Source organism: Carcharhinus amblyrhynchos, chromosome 16, assembly GCF_965287045.1.
Source record: "Carcharhinus amblyrhynchos chromosome 16, sCarAmb.v2.hapA, whole genome shotgun sequence".
NCBI lineage: Eukaryota > Metazoa > Chordata > Chondrichthyes > Carcharhiniformes > Carcharhinidae > Carcharhinus > Carcharhinus amblyrhynchos.
In genome coordinates this window covers 6724255-6740881 of record NC_137339.1, presented here as the reverse complement: position 1 = coordinate 6740881, position 16627 = coordinate 6724255, and the positions used below count along the sequence as shown (strand labels likewise).

General features: G+C 46.5%; 1 protein-coding gene across 3 annotated transcripts in view; it reads left to right on the top strand.

Annotated features, from left to right (window-relative positions):
• Nucleotides 1-16627, top strand: part of rem1 (RAS (RAD and GEM)-like GTP-binding 1) — a 32477-nt gene that overhangs the window by 12941 nt on the left and 2909 nt on the right. For 2 of the 3 annotated variants that reach the window (XM_080204628.1, XM_080204629.1), the window contains 2 exons: nt 773-977; nt 2359-8039. In XM_080204628.1, coding sequence (XP_080060754.1) covers nt 773-977; nt 2359-2636 — 483 coding nt within the window. In that variant the 3' untranslated portion in view covers nt 2637-8039. Of the gene's footprint in view, nt 1-772; nt 978-2358; nt 8040-16627 lie in introns of those variants that run through there. The other variant, XR_013888768.1, reaches the window with a different exon arrangement.

The window sequence follows — 16627 nt, the reverse complement described above, 5'->3', positions numbered from 1 at the left end:
GGAGTAGATAAGATAGAAGCAGGGAAGTTGTTTCCACTGGCAGGTGAAACTAGAACTAGGGGGCATAGCCTCAAAATAAGGGGGAGCAGATTTAGGACTGAGTTGAGGAGGAACTTCTTCACCCAAAGGGTTGTGAATCTGTGGAATTCCCTGCCCAGTGGAGCAGTTGAGACTACCTTACTGAATGTTTTAGATAGATAAACAAATTTATTAGATAGATTTTTGAACAGTAAAGGAATTAAGGGTTATGGTGAGTGGGCAGGTTAGTGGAACTGAGTCCACAAAAAGATCAGCCATGATCTTATTGAATGGCGGAGCAGGCTCGGATGGCCTACTCCCGCTCCTGTATTCTCTAAATTGGTTGTCAGTGTAATTTTTAGCACGCTGAGGATGATTTAGCTTTGGTTGCACTGAAATTCACTCATCTGAGTGAGAGGCAGAGTGTCCTTTTAACTGGGAATGGATGGTGGTCCTATCATGTTGCAATGCGACAGAGCCTCTGGTACAGGATAGAGATTCTGATCGAGTAGATAAGACAAAGCTTTCCGCTGCTGGAAGGGTCAGTAACCAGAGGGCTCAGATTTAAGATAATTGCCAAAAGATTCGGACAGGGTGAGGAGGAAACATTTACCATAAAGAGTGAGTTGTTGAGATCAAAAGGCAAGGCTTGAAAAAGCGGTTAGTGCAAATAAAATAATGGGAAAGGAATTGGGTAAATTGGCGTTGTGAATTGTTGAGTGAAGACTGACGGTCTGATCCCTTCCCTCTCCAGGGTGATGAGCCGTGGGTTCAGGATTACTGCATGCAGGTGGGAAACGCCTACATCATTGTCTACTCCATCACTGACCGCTCCAGCTTCGAGAGCGCGTCCGAACTTCGCATCCAACTTCGGAGAATGAGACAAGCCGAAAACATCCCGATCATCTTAGTGGGGAACAAGACTGACTTGGTTCGGTGCCGAGAGGTCTCCGTCGAGGGTAATTTGTACATTTAGTTTGTGCGCTCCGAGAGGGAACAGTAACCAGCAGCGCCCTGTCCCACCTTAACTCAACCCATCGGTAACTCCAGATACCCTCATCGTCTGAGCAGAATTCCATTAAAGTGTCCAACTATGATTGGGCAGCTACCCCCCATTTGTTCCAGGAGGCTGGAGTTCCAATGGATCCATTCCATTCCTACTCATTCCCATTTTGTGGAATTCTATTTCCGTTTACAGCAACAATTTGCATTTATATAGCACCTTTAATGTGGTAAAACTGTCTCATGCATTAGGAACAGTGGATGCTGGGACAATGAGTACATTTGAAGAGGAGTTAGACAGATTTTTAATTGGTAATGGATTGAAGGGTTATGGGGAGAAGGCTGGAAAATGGGGATGAGGAGTATATCAGCCATGATCCAATGGTGGAGCAGACTCGAAGGGCTGAATGGCCTAATTCTGCTCCTATATTTTATGAACTTATTATCAAATAGAATTGATACCAAGCCACACATGCGTATTCCTATTCGCACAGGTGGCCAAAAGCTTTGTAAAAGAGGTAACCTTTAAGGATTTTCTAACAGGAGTGAGCAGGGTGAAATTGGGCAATGTTATGCAGATGGAAATAGATGGTCTTTGTGATTGTACATGTTTGTGGTCAGGGTCAAATTTATTTAATGCCGCATGTATTAGTGTACAGTGAAAAGTATTGTTTCTTGCACACAAAGCATACCGTTCGTAGAGAACGAAATGAGAGAGCGCAGAATGTAGCATTACTCATAGCTAGGGTGTAGAGAAAGATCAACTTAGTGCGAGGTAGGTCCATTCAAAGGTCTGACAGCAGCAGGGAAGAAGCTGTTCTTGAGTCGGTCGGTGCGTGACCTCAGACTTTTGTATCTTTTTCCCAAAGGAAGAAGATGGAAGGGAGAATGTCTGGGGTGTGTGGGGTCATTAATTATACTGGCTGCTTTGCCGAGGCAGTGGGAAGTGTAGACAGAGTCAATGGATGGGAGGCTGGTTTGCCTGATGGATTGGGCTACATTCATGACCTGTGGCACCAAGGTTGCGAACAAACTGGTTTCATTTCATACTGCGGCAAGGGAGAGGGCTGGAGACAGTCAGGAGAGAACAGACCAAAAACAATGGCTTCAATCTTCCCAATATTTAAATCAGAGGAAATTTCTGCTCCTCCGGGACTAGAAGCAGTCTGACAATTTCGGGAAATTGGTGGAGTTGAGGGACGTAGCAGTGAGATAGAATTGGCTCTCCCACTACACTCAATGATTGGGGTATTAATTGGTAGCCTTGAGTATTGTGCACCACACCACGTGTCTTCAAAGGCAGCGTGTCTGATCCCACGTCTCGTTGTTCTGTTGCAGAGGGCCGGGCCTGTGCTGTGGTCTTTGACTGCAAGTTTATCGAGACCTCTGCTGCCCTGCATCACAACGTGAAGGAGCTTTTCGAAGGCATCGTGCGGCAGATACGGCTGAGGAGGGACAGCAAGGAAGCCAACGACAGGAGGATGGCCACTCACAAGAGGAAGGAAAGCATCACCAAGAGAGCCCGCCGGTTTCTGGACAAGTTTGTGGCAAAAAACAACAAGAAGATGGCCTTGAGAGCGAGGTCCAGATCCTGCCACGACCTCTCGGTGTTGTAAATGCACAGAATTCCTCAGAAGCCACCCAATCGTTGGGGGGGGAAAACGGGAACCAGTACTGACTAATTGGCCGGAATTTTCCAGCCCACCACGGGAATCGGAGCAGGCGAACCATGGGAAGGCCCGTTGACCTTGGGCGGAATTTTACGGTTTCTGGACGAGCGAGGCTGTAAAATCCCGCCCATTACGTCAGGACAAAGTTCCTAACCTGACATCTCTCATCAGAGACCCGTGTGGCTTCACCCCAATTAAAGGAATAGGATTAGCGAAAGACGGGCGGACCTTTGGGAGATGGGACCGACGGGATGGGTTCCTGCGACTTATTCATGAGAAAGGAGACAAAACGTCGTGTTTGTGACGTGAACCAAGCAAAATATTCGTGGAAAGACTTCTGCTGGTTAGCGCTTGGAACAAATGAGGCTTTGACTTCCTTCACTTCTCAGCTGCACAAGATATTTCCTTGATATTTCCTTTAGGGGAATATTTTGCCCACCTTCTGCTTAGGCCCGTTGCCTCTCAGTACAAGTCTGAAAGTTGGAAGACAAATGAGCCCGACGCCCTCCTGCTAATTGCTACGATAAATGTCTCCACATTTGGTACCCAAAACCAAAAGCCAAGTTGGTGAATCTTTACATCTGCAGTGTTTACATATGGTCAGATTTTATTTTGTGGGATCGGGTGGCGGTAGCCTGGGGAATGGGGTTGTTGTAAGATCTGCAATAGTTTTTGCCTCAGAATTTCCATAACGTTCTCGGGAGTTACAGCCTTACGCCTCTAGGACTCTTTGTAAAGCTTAGATTAACGATCAGTCAGATTTTTCCCCTTAACCTGGTTTCCAATGGGGGTACCATAAGCATAGACATGGGACAAGGATGGAGGAGGAAAAACACATTGTTAAGATGGTGGCGCGGGCTCGTTGGGCCGAAGGGCCTCTTTCCCGTGCTGTGTTGTTCTTTGTTCTTTATTTAAATCATGGAAATATTATTTCTAATTATCTCATGGGTGTAACAGTCTCCAGTTCCCTGAGGGACTATCCTACACAAGGCCTTGTTGTGCAGTGAATGAACCTCAAGTGAGTTGGCTTGCCTCATGTTGAACCGGCGTCAGGCGCTGACTGGGAGGCAGGAGACAGTGGCACAGTGGTATTTTCACTGGACTCATAATCCAGAGACCCCGGGTAACGTTCAAATCCCACCAAGGCAGATGGCAAAATTTGAATCCAGTAAAATTTATAATTAAAAGTCTACTGATGACCACAAAACCATTGTCGTAAAAACCCATCTGGTTCACTAATGTCCCTTTAAAGCTGTCCGCACTTGGTCTGGCCTCCACATGACTCCAGACCCACAGAAATGTGGTTGACTCTTAAATGCCCTCTGAAATGGCCAATCCTCTACTCATTTCGAGGACAATTGGGGATGGATAATAAATGCTGGCCCAGCCAGTGACGTCTGCATCCCATGAATGAATTTAAAAAAATAGGATCCTTGGTGATTGTGATCGTTAAGCCCATTTTCAACCAAATGGACTATCATTTGGAATTAAAGTGTTCCAGCAATGATGCAGGGGTGAGGTAGGGAGAGTGATGGAAAGAGAAGCTCTTAATGGGTCACATCAGTCTGCTTCTCTCTGGAAGGATGAAGCCCATGTCTCATTCTCTGCTCAAAGGAGACAGGGAGGTGGCTGAAGAATGCTTGCACTGGAGAATCAGAGAGCAGAATTGTGGTTACTGAATCCATTCCAGCTTCAAGAGACAAGGCTCTGATTGTCATTGGAATTAAAATCTTAACTGTTCTGATAGACTTCAAACAGTGCATCTCAACTCAACTTTGTGCAAATTGAAAGGAAGATGCACTGGTAAGGTGAGCAGGTAATGGGAGAAGAGCAGAACCTTGGAACATAGCAAAAAGGAGGAGGTCATTCGGCTCCTCAAGTGACTCGGTGGCACTGTTGTCTCACAGAGCCAGGGCCCGGGTTCAATTCCAGTCTTGGGTGATTGTCTGTGTGGAGCCTGCACATTCTCCCCGTGTCTGTGTGGGTTTCCTCCGGATGCTCCGGTTTCCTCCCACAGCCCAAAGACATGCAGGTTAGGTGATTGGCCATGCTGAAATTGCCACTTAGTGTCCCGGCATGTGTCGGTTAGATGGGATAGACAAATTTATGGGGATAGGGTGGGGGAAAGGACTTCGGTTGGATACTCTGACAGAGTGAGTCGTGCAGACTCAATGGGCTGAATGACCTCCTTCTGCACCGTAAAGGTTCTATACGTTCAGCCCCATTATTCTAATAGATCATTACTATCCCAATGCCATTCTCCCACACCATCCCAATACCCTTTGATGCCTCTAATATCTAAAAATCTGCCCACCATTTCCTTCAACGTGACTGAGCTCCACACACATCTGGGATAGAGAATCCCAAAGATTCCAAAGGAAAGGAAGAATTTCTTCCTCATCTTAGCCCTCAATGGCCTACCTCGTGTTCTGAGACTGCGCCCTCTGGTTCTTGAGCTCCCAGCCTGGAAACGCTTCCTGTATCTACCCTGTAAGAAATTCAACCTTCCCACTGCATCCGCCCTCTCCCCCACTCATTGCAAATTATTTCATGCAATCACAGGATGTGGGCGTCGCTGTCAATTAGTTCCCATCCCTCACTGCCCTTGAGAAGATGGCAGTGAGCCAACGCCATCTTGAGACGCTTGCTAAATCATTTCAGAGGGCAGCTTAGAGACCACCATATTGCTGTGGGTTTGGAGTTACGTATAGGCCAGATCACACAAGGATTTCCTTCCCCACAATCTAGTAACTGTGGTCTTTTAATTCCACATTTATTTAGTTAATTGAATTTGAATACACTAGCTGCCGTGTGGGATCTGGACTCAGGTCACCAGATCAGTTGTCAATCTTTTTGACCAAACAATTCAACTAAATTAAACTAACTGAGGGACAAATTAAAAGGGGCCAGCCCCCAAAAAGAAGGGAACCGCCCGAAATAAAAGAGAAAGTAGAAAGGAAATTTAAAACATCAAACTAAAATGTGATTAAAGAGGCTGATGATGCACACCAGCCCCTGCGGTGTCCAGCGGGTACGGAAGGCTTCTACAGTGCCCTCGGACACCGCATGCTCCCTCTCCAGGGACACCCTGCCACGAATGAAGCCACGGTAGAGGGGCAGACAGTCGGATACCCAATCAGTAGTCCAGGCCTCTGAATTACTGGTCCCAATAACTACTGCATCCCTGACTTGGCAATGAACATCTCAACTTCCCTATTCACTTCGTCATTCTTACCTATCTCCTGCTAAACTTCCAGCGCTCCATTCTCTGAGGTTCTTTGAGGCAGAGCAGTTGTTGTTTGGTAAACTGACCTCCGTCTTGCAGGGCTGAATACCAACTCTTTGACTCTTCTTCCTATCTCCACCGGGCCAGGGCCTCCAGCACTGAACGCCCAGCCATTATTTTCCAGACAGTCACCAATCTCAATCTCCTCCAGAGATCTTCCCCTCACAGCCTCCAACCTCCCAACTGTTTGATAGCCAATGGCTATTTTTGTCATTAGTTAAGGGGCGATGATGGCCTAATGATAATATTGCTTTACTGTTAATGCAGAAACTCAGCCAATATTCTGAGGACCCAGAACATAGAGCCATAGAACCCTACAGTGCAGAAACAGGCCCTTCGGCCCATCGAGCCTACACCAACTACAATCCCACCCAGGCCCTATCCCCATATCCCTACACATTTACCCTCTAATCCCTCTAACCTACACATCCCAGGACACTAAGGGGCAATTTTAGCATGGCCAATCAGCCTAACCCACACATCTTTGGACTGTAGGAGGAAACCGGAGCACCCGGAGGAAACCCATGCAGACACGAGGAGAATGTGCAAACTCCACACAGACAGTGACCCAAGCTGGGAGTCGAACCCAGGTCCCTGGAGCTGTGAAGCAGCAGTGCTAACCACTATGCTACCGTGCTGCCCACTGTGCTACTATGCCACCCAGGTTTGAATTCCACCACAGCAGATGGTGAAACTTGAATTCAATTAAAAAAATCCGGAATTAAGAATCTACTAATGAACATGAAACCATTGTCGATCGTCGGAAAATCCCATCTGATTCACTAATGCCCTTTGGGGAAGGAAATCTATCATCCTTACCTGGTCTGGCCTACATGTGACTCCAGAGCCACAGTAATCCTTGGGCAAATAGGGATGGGCAATAAGCGCTGGCCAGCCAACGATGTCCATGTCCCGTGAATGAATAAAAAGAAAGTGCTTGGCTACTTTCCACAACCTATAATTATCACAGCAGAGGGTTCCTAAATTCACGTTGTAATTGAAGGTTCAAATAGGTTATTGCAGGGTTAGCTGTTTTTGATGTGGGGTTATTGAATACAAGTCTGTTTGTTTTCATAATGGATTAAGTATTTGAGCATTTTAAAAAGTTCTGAATGGGCCTTTATGAATGGAGAGATAATTGCTGCCAGAGAGAATGGAGAACTTGGTGTTCAGCGGGACTGGAGAATCCCAACTGCGGGCAAGGCCGGGTGTGTTTAAAATCTACTGTCTCACTCACACACAAAGATCAAATACCGATCATAGAATCACTACTGTGCAGAATGTGACCATTCTGCCCATCAAGCCTGCAGTGACAACAATCCCAGCCAGGCCTGATCCCACTCTTTACCCTGCTAATCTCCTGTCAATGAGGGGCAATTTAGCATAGCCAATCAACCTAATCTACACATCTTTGGACTGTGGGAGGAAACCAGAGCATCCAGGCGAAACCCAAGCAGGCATGGGGAGAACATGTAAACTCTATACACACACAGTGACCCAAGGCCAGGTCCCTGGTGCTGTGTGGCAGCAGTGCTAACCACTGTGCCACCGTGCTGCCAAAGTGAAGAGAGAACAAAATGACTGCAACTTATGATTATGTCAGTCTCTTTAATGTTTGGCCCGCAGTTTCTTAGATGGAGGTGAGGCTTTAAAATTGAATTGAAAGTCCGGTGGATTCTCAGTACGCTGCGAGGATTCTCGTAGTCAACTTTCCAGGAGGCTGGGTGAACTCGCAGTTGGAACAAGTCCCTCCCCCACTTTTGAGGCGTTGCTGTTTATTATCTTGCCTTGCAGCTGGCTCTACGCTTTTTGATGAAATTCTCACTGCCTGCAAACTGAATGGGTTCCACGTCACCTGGTTCCTGCAGGTTCAAAGTTCCTTTTCCACACAGTGGGTGATGAGGCTGTCGATTTCGCTCGTCCTGTACGGCCATTTGGCACAGTCCAGCGTCTTTGTGCTTGAGTGACCCATTCAATGTGAAACTACCCTTTTTGGGTTCGTTCCGTGAAAGGCATTGACTCGACCCCCAGTCTGAACTATCCTTTCTGCACCCTCTTGAGACAGGTTGGGGGTGGGGGGGGCGGAACCGGAGTCGGGGTGGTTTCAACTCACATAAGAGTTCAGGCGACCCTGGGGCAGTCATCTTTTGCAGCCTTTTATTCAGGCTTTTAATAGCGATTAATATTCCTTAAAACGCTGGAATGTGACAATATATTGCTGGGTTGATATTACCCTGATATAGCGCCTGCTGGTTATACTGCACTCTCCCTTCAAATTGGTTAAATATTCTGGAAACCTTTAAAGAGGTGCAGATTTTGCCTAATTCAAAGTGCTTGCCAGCACAGCCTGTCCAAACGCTGCAGCGGGAGTGGATGAGATTTTCCAGCCATGCGCACCCCAAAACTCAAAATTACCCCCCCCCCCAAACTCAACGCATCTTTAAATCATAGAATCCCTACAGTGCAGAAGGAGGCCATTCTGCCCATCGAGTCTGCACTGACCACAATCCCACCCAGGCCCTATCTCCGCAACTCCACCTATTTGCCCCATTAATCCCTCTAATCCCTACACATCCTGGTAGACTAAGGGGCAATTTATTATGGCCAATCAAACAAACCCGCACATCTTTGGACTGTGGGAAGAAACCGGGGCACCCGGAGGAAACCCGCACAGACACGGGAGGAATGGGCAAACTCCACACAGGCAGTGATGGGAATCGAACCCGGCTCCTGTGCGCTGTGAGGCAGCAGTGCTAACCACTGTGCCACCGACTGGTCTGCCAAATTTTCTGCCGTGCTTGCTATGATTCCCGTGGTGGGCGGGATGGGAGATTTCAAAGAACAAAGAACAAAATCAGCCCAGGAAACAGGCCCTTCGGCCCAACGAGCCCGCGCCACCATCTCAACACCACCAGCCCACCTCTCCCCCCACGGCCCCTGTCTAATGTTTTATGGCCATCCAGATTGAGGGAAACTGATTTAGGGACAATTTATTCCTGCCAATCAGCCTAACAGCACATCTTTGGGGTGTGGGAGGAAATCGGAGCACCCGGAGAAAACCCACGCAAGCACGGGGAGAATGCGCAAACTCCCACAGACACCGGCCCAAATCCATGTGTCTGCACAGCAATCAGTGATAGTCACTGAGCTGTCGTCTTGCCCAGTATCTGGTCCAGTTTAGGCACACACTAACGACATGAAGCACTAGGCCAATCTCGAACAACCAAGAGCAGCCCCAGTACGACCCATTGCGTGTATGCCCCTCGTTGGACACGAGGTGGACCGACTTAAAACAGGATGTTTTATATTGAGTCAAATCAGATCTCACTTCCCAAGCTCACAATGCAAATGATAACTGACTGCACTCATGGCTGCCAGGCAACGCGCAACTTGTGTTCTACATGTGAGCATCTGGTCTGGTTAACGAAAGATTACCCAGTATTGTATACCATATATCAAAGGCATATTTGATAATAAAGAAAAGGGAACCAGTATGGGGGGAGGCAGAATTTTTAAATACAGCAAGTTATGGCCTGGAACTCATTTCCTGGACAGGAAGTGGATGGCGATTCAATAATAATTTTCAAAAAGAGATTGGATAATATGGGAAAGGGAAGCAGGTGAGGGGGGGAGAGCAGGGGACTGGGCTTTTGAAAGATGCCGGCGTTGGACTGGGGTAAACACAATAAGAAGTCTGACAACACCAGGTTAAAGTCCAACCAATTTATTTGATAGTAAACCCACAAGTTCGGGGCAAACCCCAAAAGCTTGTGAGTTTACTATCAAATAAATTGGTTGGACTTTAAGCTGGTGTTGTCAGACTTCTGACCCTTTTGAAAGAGCCAGTACAGCTATGATGGGCCGAAAGGTTTCCCTTGCTACATCATTCTATGATTTAGGCTTCTGGGCCTCAAACATTTCTGCTGGCGTGGTCAAAGTCCCCCAGCCCTTTCTCGGATTGTTAATGTGAGATCTCCGAGTGAAACCCGAATATTTTCTATCCTGCAAATTGCAATGATTTCTGCTGAGCTGCAGCAACATCGAGGAGACACTTTTCGCCTGCTGTTCAACTTACTTCCACAGTTTAAACTGGAAACATCCACATGCCATTAGAGCAGCAGGGTCTGAGTCTGTAACTGGTTAGACACATCATCGGAAAACAGAGCAACTTCACTTGTGGGTGAAGGCTGGCAATAATTTTGCAAAACCGTTGTTAACAGAGGGAAAATGTACTTGCCTTCGAGCAGGGTCAGCGCAGCTCTATGAGATTGTGATTCCTGGGATGAGGGATTTGTTTCATGAAGAGATGTCGGGCGGGATTCTCCCACCATTCACGTCAGCGGGATTTTCCAGTCCCGCTGCAGTGGACGGCGATTTGGCTGAGCACCGAATTCTCCATCCTCGCTGGCAGCGGCAGTGGGGCGTGAACGGCCAGAGAATCCCGGTCATCGAGCAGAATTGGCCAATATTCAATGCCGTTTAGAAGAGTGAGGTTTAAGCCATCTCCTTGAAATGTAAGATTCTGAGAGAGCATGAGGCGCTGGGTCATAGAATGGTGCAGAAGGAGGCCATTCAACCCATCGAGTCTGCACCGACCACAATCCCACCCAGGCCCTATCCCCGTAACCCTACACGTTTACCCTGCTAATCCCCTGACACTAAGAGTCAATTTATCATGGCCAATCAACCTAACCTGCACAACTTCGGACTGTGGGAGGAAACCGGAGCACCCGGAGGAAACCCACACAGGCACAGGGAGAACGTGCAAACTCCATACAGATAGTGACCTGAGGCCGGAATTGAACCCGGGCCTCAGGCTCTGAGAGGCAGCAATGCTAACCACTGTGCCACCATGATGCCCAGGGCTTGAGAGGCTGTTTCTCCGCTGCAAAGTCTGGAACTAAGGGACATACTCTCAGAATAAGGAGAAATTTCTTCTTTCAAAAGGCTGTTGGAATTCTCTATCCCAGAAGGTTGTCAGGAGGTCTTGTGGGACAATGGTAGTGTCCCTGGGCCAGAAGCTCTGGGTTCAAGTCCCGTTTCAGAACTTGATGGTTACAGAAGGTGCGTTCATAATGTGGTCAGATCGGCCTGTAAATCCTTCCAATATACCTGAAGGCAGGTGGTATGAGCGGGAGAGTTTCCTGGTTAGCCATATTGCAGGAAGCAACGGCAAACCACTGCTAAGCTTTGCCAGGCATCATCAGAGACTAATCCAATGGAAATCCATGATTACCAATGCCCTCTTAGGGCATGGTACCAGGAGGAAAGAGCTATAAATCTCCAGTCATTGAGTGCATTCAAGACAGAGACTGAAAGATCTATGGTCACAAAGGGATATTTCAGATTGGGCAGCCGTAGTCTACTTTTGTAACTGAAGTTCTTCATCCGTCGTAAATCTTTACTGGACCCTCTCCAATGGCTTGACATCCTTCCTAAAGAGTGTTGCCCAGAATTGGACACAATCCTCCAGTTGTGATTGGACCAGTGATTTGTAACTTCCCTGCTTTTCCACTTCCTGGGGTGAACTTTACTGTGTCGCCTGCCTCGGGAATCGGATTGGGCGAGGAATCGGACCATGGAAAAGTCCATTGACTTTGGGTGGGATTTTCCGGTTTCAGGGGGAAATTCCTGCCCTATCCCTCTATTTGTAACGCCTGGGATTTTCAGAGCTATTCTTTCGGTTAACCAATGGGTGAGTTACTAATATAGCTCATTCACCGGATGTTTAGGTTAAACATTACCGTGCCTATCATAACTCTAACCAAGTCCTGGTCACCCCTCACCCTCTGTGTTTGCTGAGCTACAATCCAGCAATACCCTCATTATAACACTCTCACCCCTGATTACAAATCCCTCCATGGCCTTGCCTTGGACTTACTCAAAGGCAGCACCATAGCATTATGTTTTTTGTGTTTGTCTCTGGTCCCCTTTCTCAATAGAAACATAGAAACTAGAAGCAGCAGGAGGCCACTCAGCCCTTCGACCCTGCTCGCCATTTATTTTGATCATGGCTGATCATTGAATTCAATATCCTGATTCCCGCCTTCCCCCCATATCCCTCAATCCCTTTAGCCCCAAGAGCGATATCTAATTTCTTCTTGAAATCACACAACGTTTTGGCCTCAACTACTTTCTGTGGGAGTGAATTCCACACATTCCCCACCCTCTGAGTGAAGAAATTCCTCCTCACCTCAGTTCTAAAAGGTTTACTTCTTATCCTCAAACTATGACCCCTAGTTCTGGACTCCCCCACCATCAGGAACATTCTTTCTGAATCTACCCTGCCTAACCCTGTTAGAATGTTATAAGTTTCTATGAGATCCCCTCTCACTCTTCTAAACTCCAGTGAATATAATCCTAACCGATTTAGTCTCTCTTCATATGACAGACCTGCCATCCCAGGAATCAGAATGGTAAACCTTTGCTGTGCTCTCCCTTCCTCAGATAGAGACACCAAAACTATACACAATCCTCCAGGTGTGGCCTCACCAACGCCCTAGACAATTGCAGCAAAAAATCCCTATTGCTATACTCAGTGATACCTGAGCAGTGACAGGGAACACCCTCAAGATTATCTTTCTTTTCTGATGTTAGTCTCGGCTCAGGTCTGGTTTGAACCTGACTCTGACCTTCACGTTGCTGTTTGTACACAAATCCATCTGACATATCTTCTACATTACAACAGCGGCTTCACTAAAAATAACTTTATTTGTTATAAGACACCTTGAGACATCCTGATCAGAATGAATAGCAGAGCAGGCTCAAAGGGCCCAGGCTAGAATTGAACATGAATCCCTGGTGCATTGTCCCACTGTGCCACCCTTCAAATAGCACCTCCCATAGAAACATAGACACTCGAAGCTGGAGTATACACGTTCAATTATAGTCTGGATCACTGTCTGTGCGGAGTTTGCATGTTATCCCCATGTCTGTGTGGGTTTCCTCCAGGTGTTCCAGTTTCCTCCCACAGTCCAAAGATGTGCAGGTTAGGTGGATTGGCCAAGATAAATTGCCCCTTAGTGCCCAAAGATGTACAGGCTAAGTGGATTGACCATGCTAAATTGGCCCTTAGTGCCCAAAGAGTGTAGGTAGAGGACGTAGTGGGGTAAATACATGGGGTTATGGGGATAGAGCCTGGGTAAAGTGATCTGTCGGAGTGTCAGTACAGACTAGATGGGCTGAATGGCCTTCTTCTGCACTGTGGGGATTCTATGAAGTTCTTTCTCCCTGGACAGCTCATGATGTGCCAAGCTGCTCTAGAACATCTCTAGAAGATTTACTGAAGCTCAGTGCTCTAGTCCATGCCGTCATTGAGGGGTTTTTGGGGAGGTGTTTGCCCTGGGACTGAAGCGAAAAAAATTATTCCGTAATTGCAACAACAACCACTTGCATTTATATAGTAACGTAGTAAACCATCCCAAGGTAGTGCACGTGCAGGAGCGACAGGCAAAGGTGATTTGAATCTGAACCCCTGATGGAAGTCCTGGAGAGAGATTAGGACGGGTGACCCAAAGCTTGGTCAAAGTGGTAGCAGCACCTAAAGGATTAGACGATGTGGCTGGAGGCCAGTTGTGGAGCTTTGGGTGACTATGTAGACTGTAAAATGGAGATGCCGGCGTTGGACTGGGGTGGGCACAGTAAGAAGTCTCACAACACCAGCTTGAAGTCCAATAGGCTTGTTTGGTAACACAAGCTTTCTTCCTCAGGTGAGCGTACCTGATGAAGGTGAGATGTTGTGAGATTTCTTACTATGTAAGCAGCAGCTAGACTCAAAGAGGAAAGTGACCAAGTGGAACTCTTCCAATTCTGTTTGTTACAATGTGGGGGTGTTTTTCTGACAACCAACTCTTTTGACACCACGATTTAGCACTGAGTAATTTGGGATCTGATGGAATATCGAGCTGTAATCCTACGGGACCTGCTAGATTCCTGGGAATTGTGAGTTACCGAGCAATTGATCAGAAAGTATTATTCTCAAATTAGAATGTGGCTACTGGGCTCAACAAGTCCATTCCTTCTTTAAAGGATCAATCCTGTTTGTTTCCACAGTCCTCTATCTGTTTAGTGTCCAATAACACATTTCATTATCTTTACAATCCCTTTATACTCTCAATGGCAGCCCCCCCATGGTATCTTGTTCCAATAACAGCATCACTCTTTGATAAAATTTGAATTCCCTTTGATTGTGTAGAAGCTCACGTACATGTTCACAGCTCCTGGGTGTTGGGCAGCGATGTACTAATGTACAGCATTTTCTATTTGCTTTATACAGTTACATCTGCAGGAAGAAATCCCTGGATTTTGAACTTACTTCTGTAATATAGCACTTCATATATTGTAGATTTAACTTTTTTTTTCAATAAAAGCATTTTTATGAAGTTAAACGTATTGTAACTTGGTTTGTGTTTCAGTCACGTCACATTGGTACAGTTCAGGCTTCATTCCAACACTTAGAATCACAGCACAGAATGAGACCATTCGGTCCATCAAGTCATGCACTCTTTATGCAAAGGCAACTCAGCTGCTTTGCCCTTTCTCTGCAAATGTTTTCTTTTCAGATAATAATCCAATTCATTTGTGAGTGCCACGATTGAATCTGCTTCAATCACACTCTCAGGCAGTGTATACCAGATCCTAATCACTCACTGTGTGAATCTGTCTCCACCACACTCTCAGACAGTGTATTCCAGACCCTAACCACTCGCTGTGTGAATCTGTCTCCACCACACTCTCAGACAGTACATTCCAGATCCTAACCACTCGCTGTGTGAATCTGTCTCCACCGCACTCTCAGACAGTGTTTTCCAGACCCTAACCACTCACTGTGTGAATCTGTCTCCACCACACTCTCAGACAGTACATTCCAGATCCTAACCACTCACTGTGTGAATCTGTCTCCACCGCACTCTCAGACAGTCATTCCAGACCCTAACCACTCACTGTGTGAAAGAGATTTTCCTCAGGTTGTCATTGGTTCACCTTAAGTCTCATTCTCAACACTGCTGCCAATGAGAACAGTTTATTTCTATTAACTTTGTTTAGACTCCTCATGTTTTTAAAAGCTTTAATCAAATCTCCTCTAATGGAAAACAATCCAAACATCTCCAATTAATTCTGAATTAATATCCAAAGTCCCTCATCCCTGGAATCATTCCCATAAATTTTTTCCGCACTGTCTCCAAGGTCTTCACGTAATTTGCAATGTGTTTTCATATTTACGTTAACTCCAGCCTTTTATAACCGAGTTGCTTACAGACTTTCACTCTATTTAATATCATATTTGGGCCAATTTGCTCAGGTTTAACCTGAACCTTTAAATATGGTAAATTACTTTCTGGAAAACATGACTACACCCTGTCTACATCAACGAGAATGAAGTAGGAATGGTCGAAAGCTTTACGTTTTTAGGAGTCCAGATCACCAACAACCTGTCCTGGTCCCCCCATGCTGTCACTATAGTTAAGAAAGCCCACCAATGCCTCTACTTTAGTAGAAGGTTAAGGAAATTTGGCATGCCAGCTACGACTCTCAGCAACCTTTACAGATGCAACATAAAAAGCATTCTTTCTGGTTGTATCACAGCTCGGTATGGGCTCCTGCTCTGCCCAAGACTGCAAAAAACTACAAAAGGTCGTGAATGTAGCCCAATTCATCACACAAACCAGCCTCCCATCCATTGACTCTGTCTACACTTCCCGCTGCCTCAGCAAAGCAGCCAGCATAATTAAGTGACCCACGCACCCCGGACATTCTCTCTTCCACCTTCTTCCATCGGGAAAAAGATACAAAAGTTTGAGGTCACGCACTGACCGACTCAAGAACAGCTTCTTCCCTGCTGCTGTCAGACTTTTGAATGGACCTACCTCGCATTAGTTGATCTTTCTTTACACCCTAGCAATGACTGTAACACTACATTCTGCACTCTCTCCTTTCCTTCTCTATGAATGGTATGCCTTGTATAGTGCACAAGAAACAATACTTTTCACATATACTAATACATGTGACAATAATAAATCAAATCAAGTCAAATCAAATCAAAAAGACATGCTCACATGTACTTCTAACCCATCTCCCTTTGCCATAGGTTCAGAATAATGTCACCACAACAGTGAATACAGGCTAAAAATACTTTGTCGGATTTATCTACTGATGAAACGATGTGCAGGAGCAGGAAGCACATTGGATGCAAGCCAATCAACATCCTGGGAGTTACCACTGACCAGAAACTGAACTGGATCAGCCGTATAAATACAGTGGTTACAAGAGCAGGTCAGAGGCTGGGAATTCTGTGGCAACTAACTCACCTCCTGACTCCCCAAAACCTGTCCACAGCCTACAAGGCACAAGTCGGGAGTGTGGTGGGATACTCTCCACTTGCCTGGATGGGTGCAGCTCCAACAACACTCGAGAAGCTCAATACCATCCAGGACAAGGCAGACCCAGTTGACTGCTGCCACTTCCACCATCTTAAACATTCACGTGCTCTGCAAAGTGGCGGCAATGTGTAGCATCTACAAGATGCACCGCAGCAACTCACCAAGGCTCCTTCGACAGCACCTTCCAAAAGCATGAGCTCCACACCACATGGACTGCAGCGGTTCAAGAAGTCAGCTCACCACCTTCTCAAGGGGCAATTAGGGACGGGCAA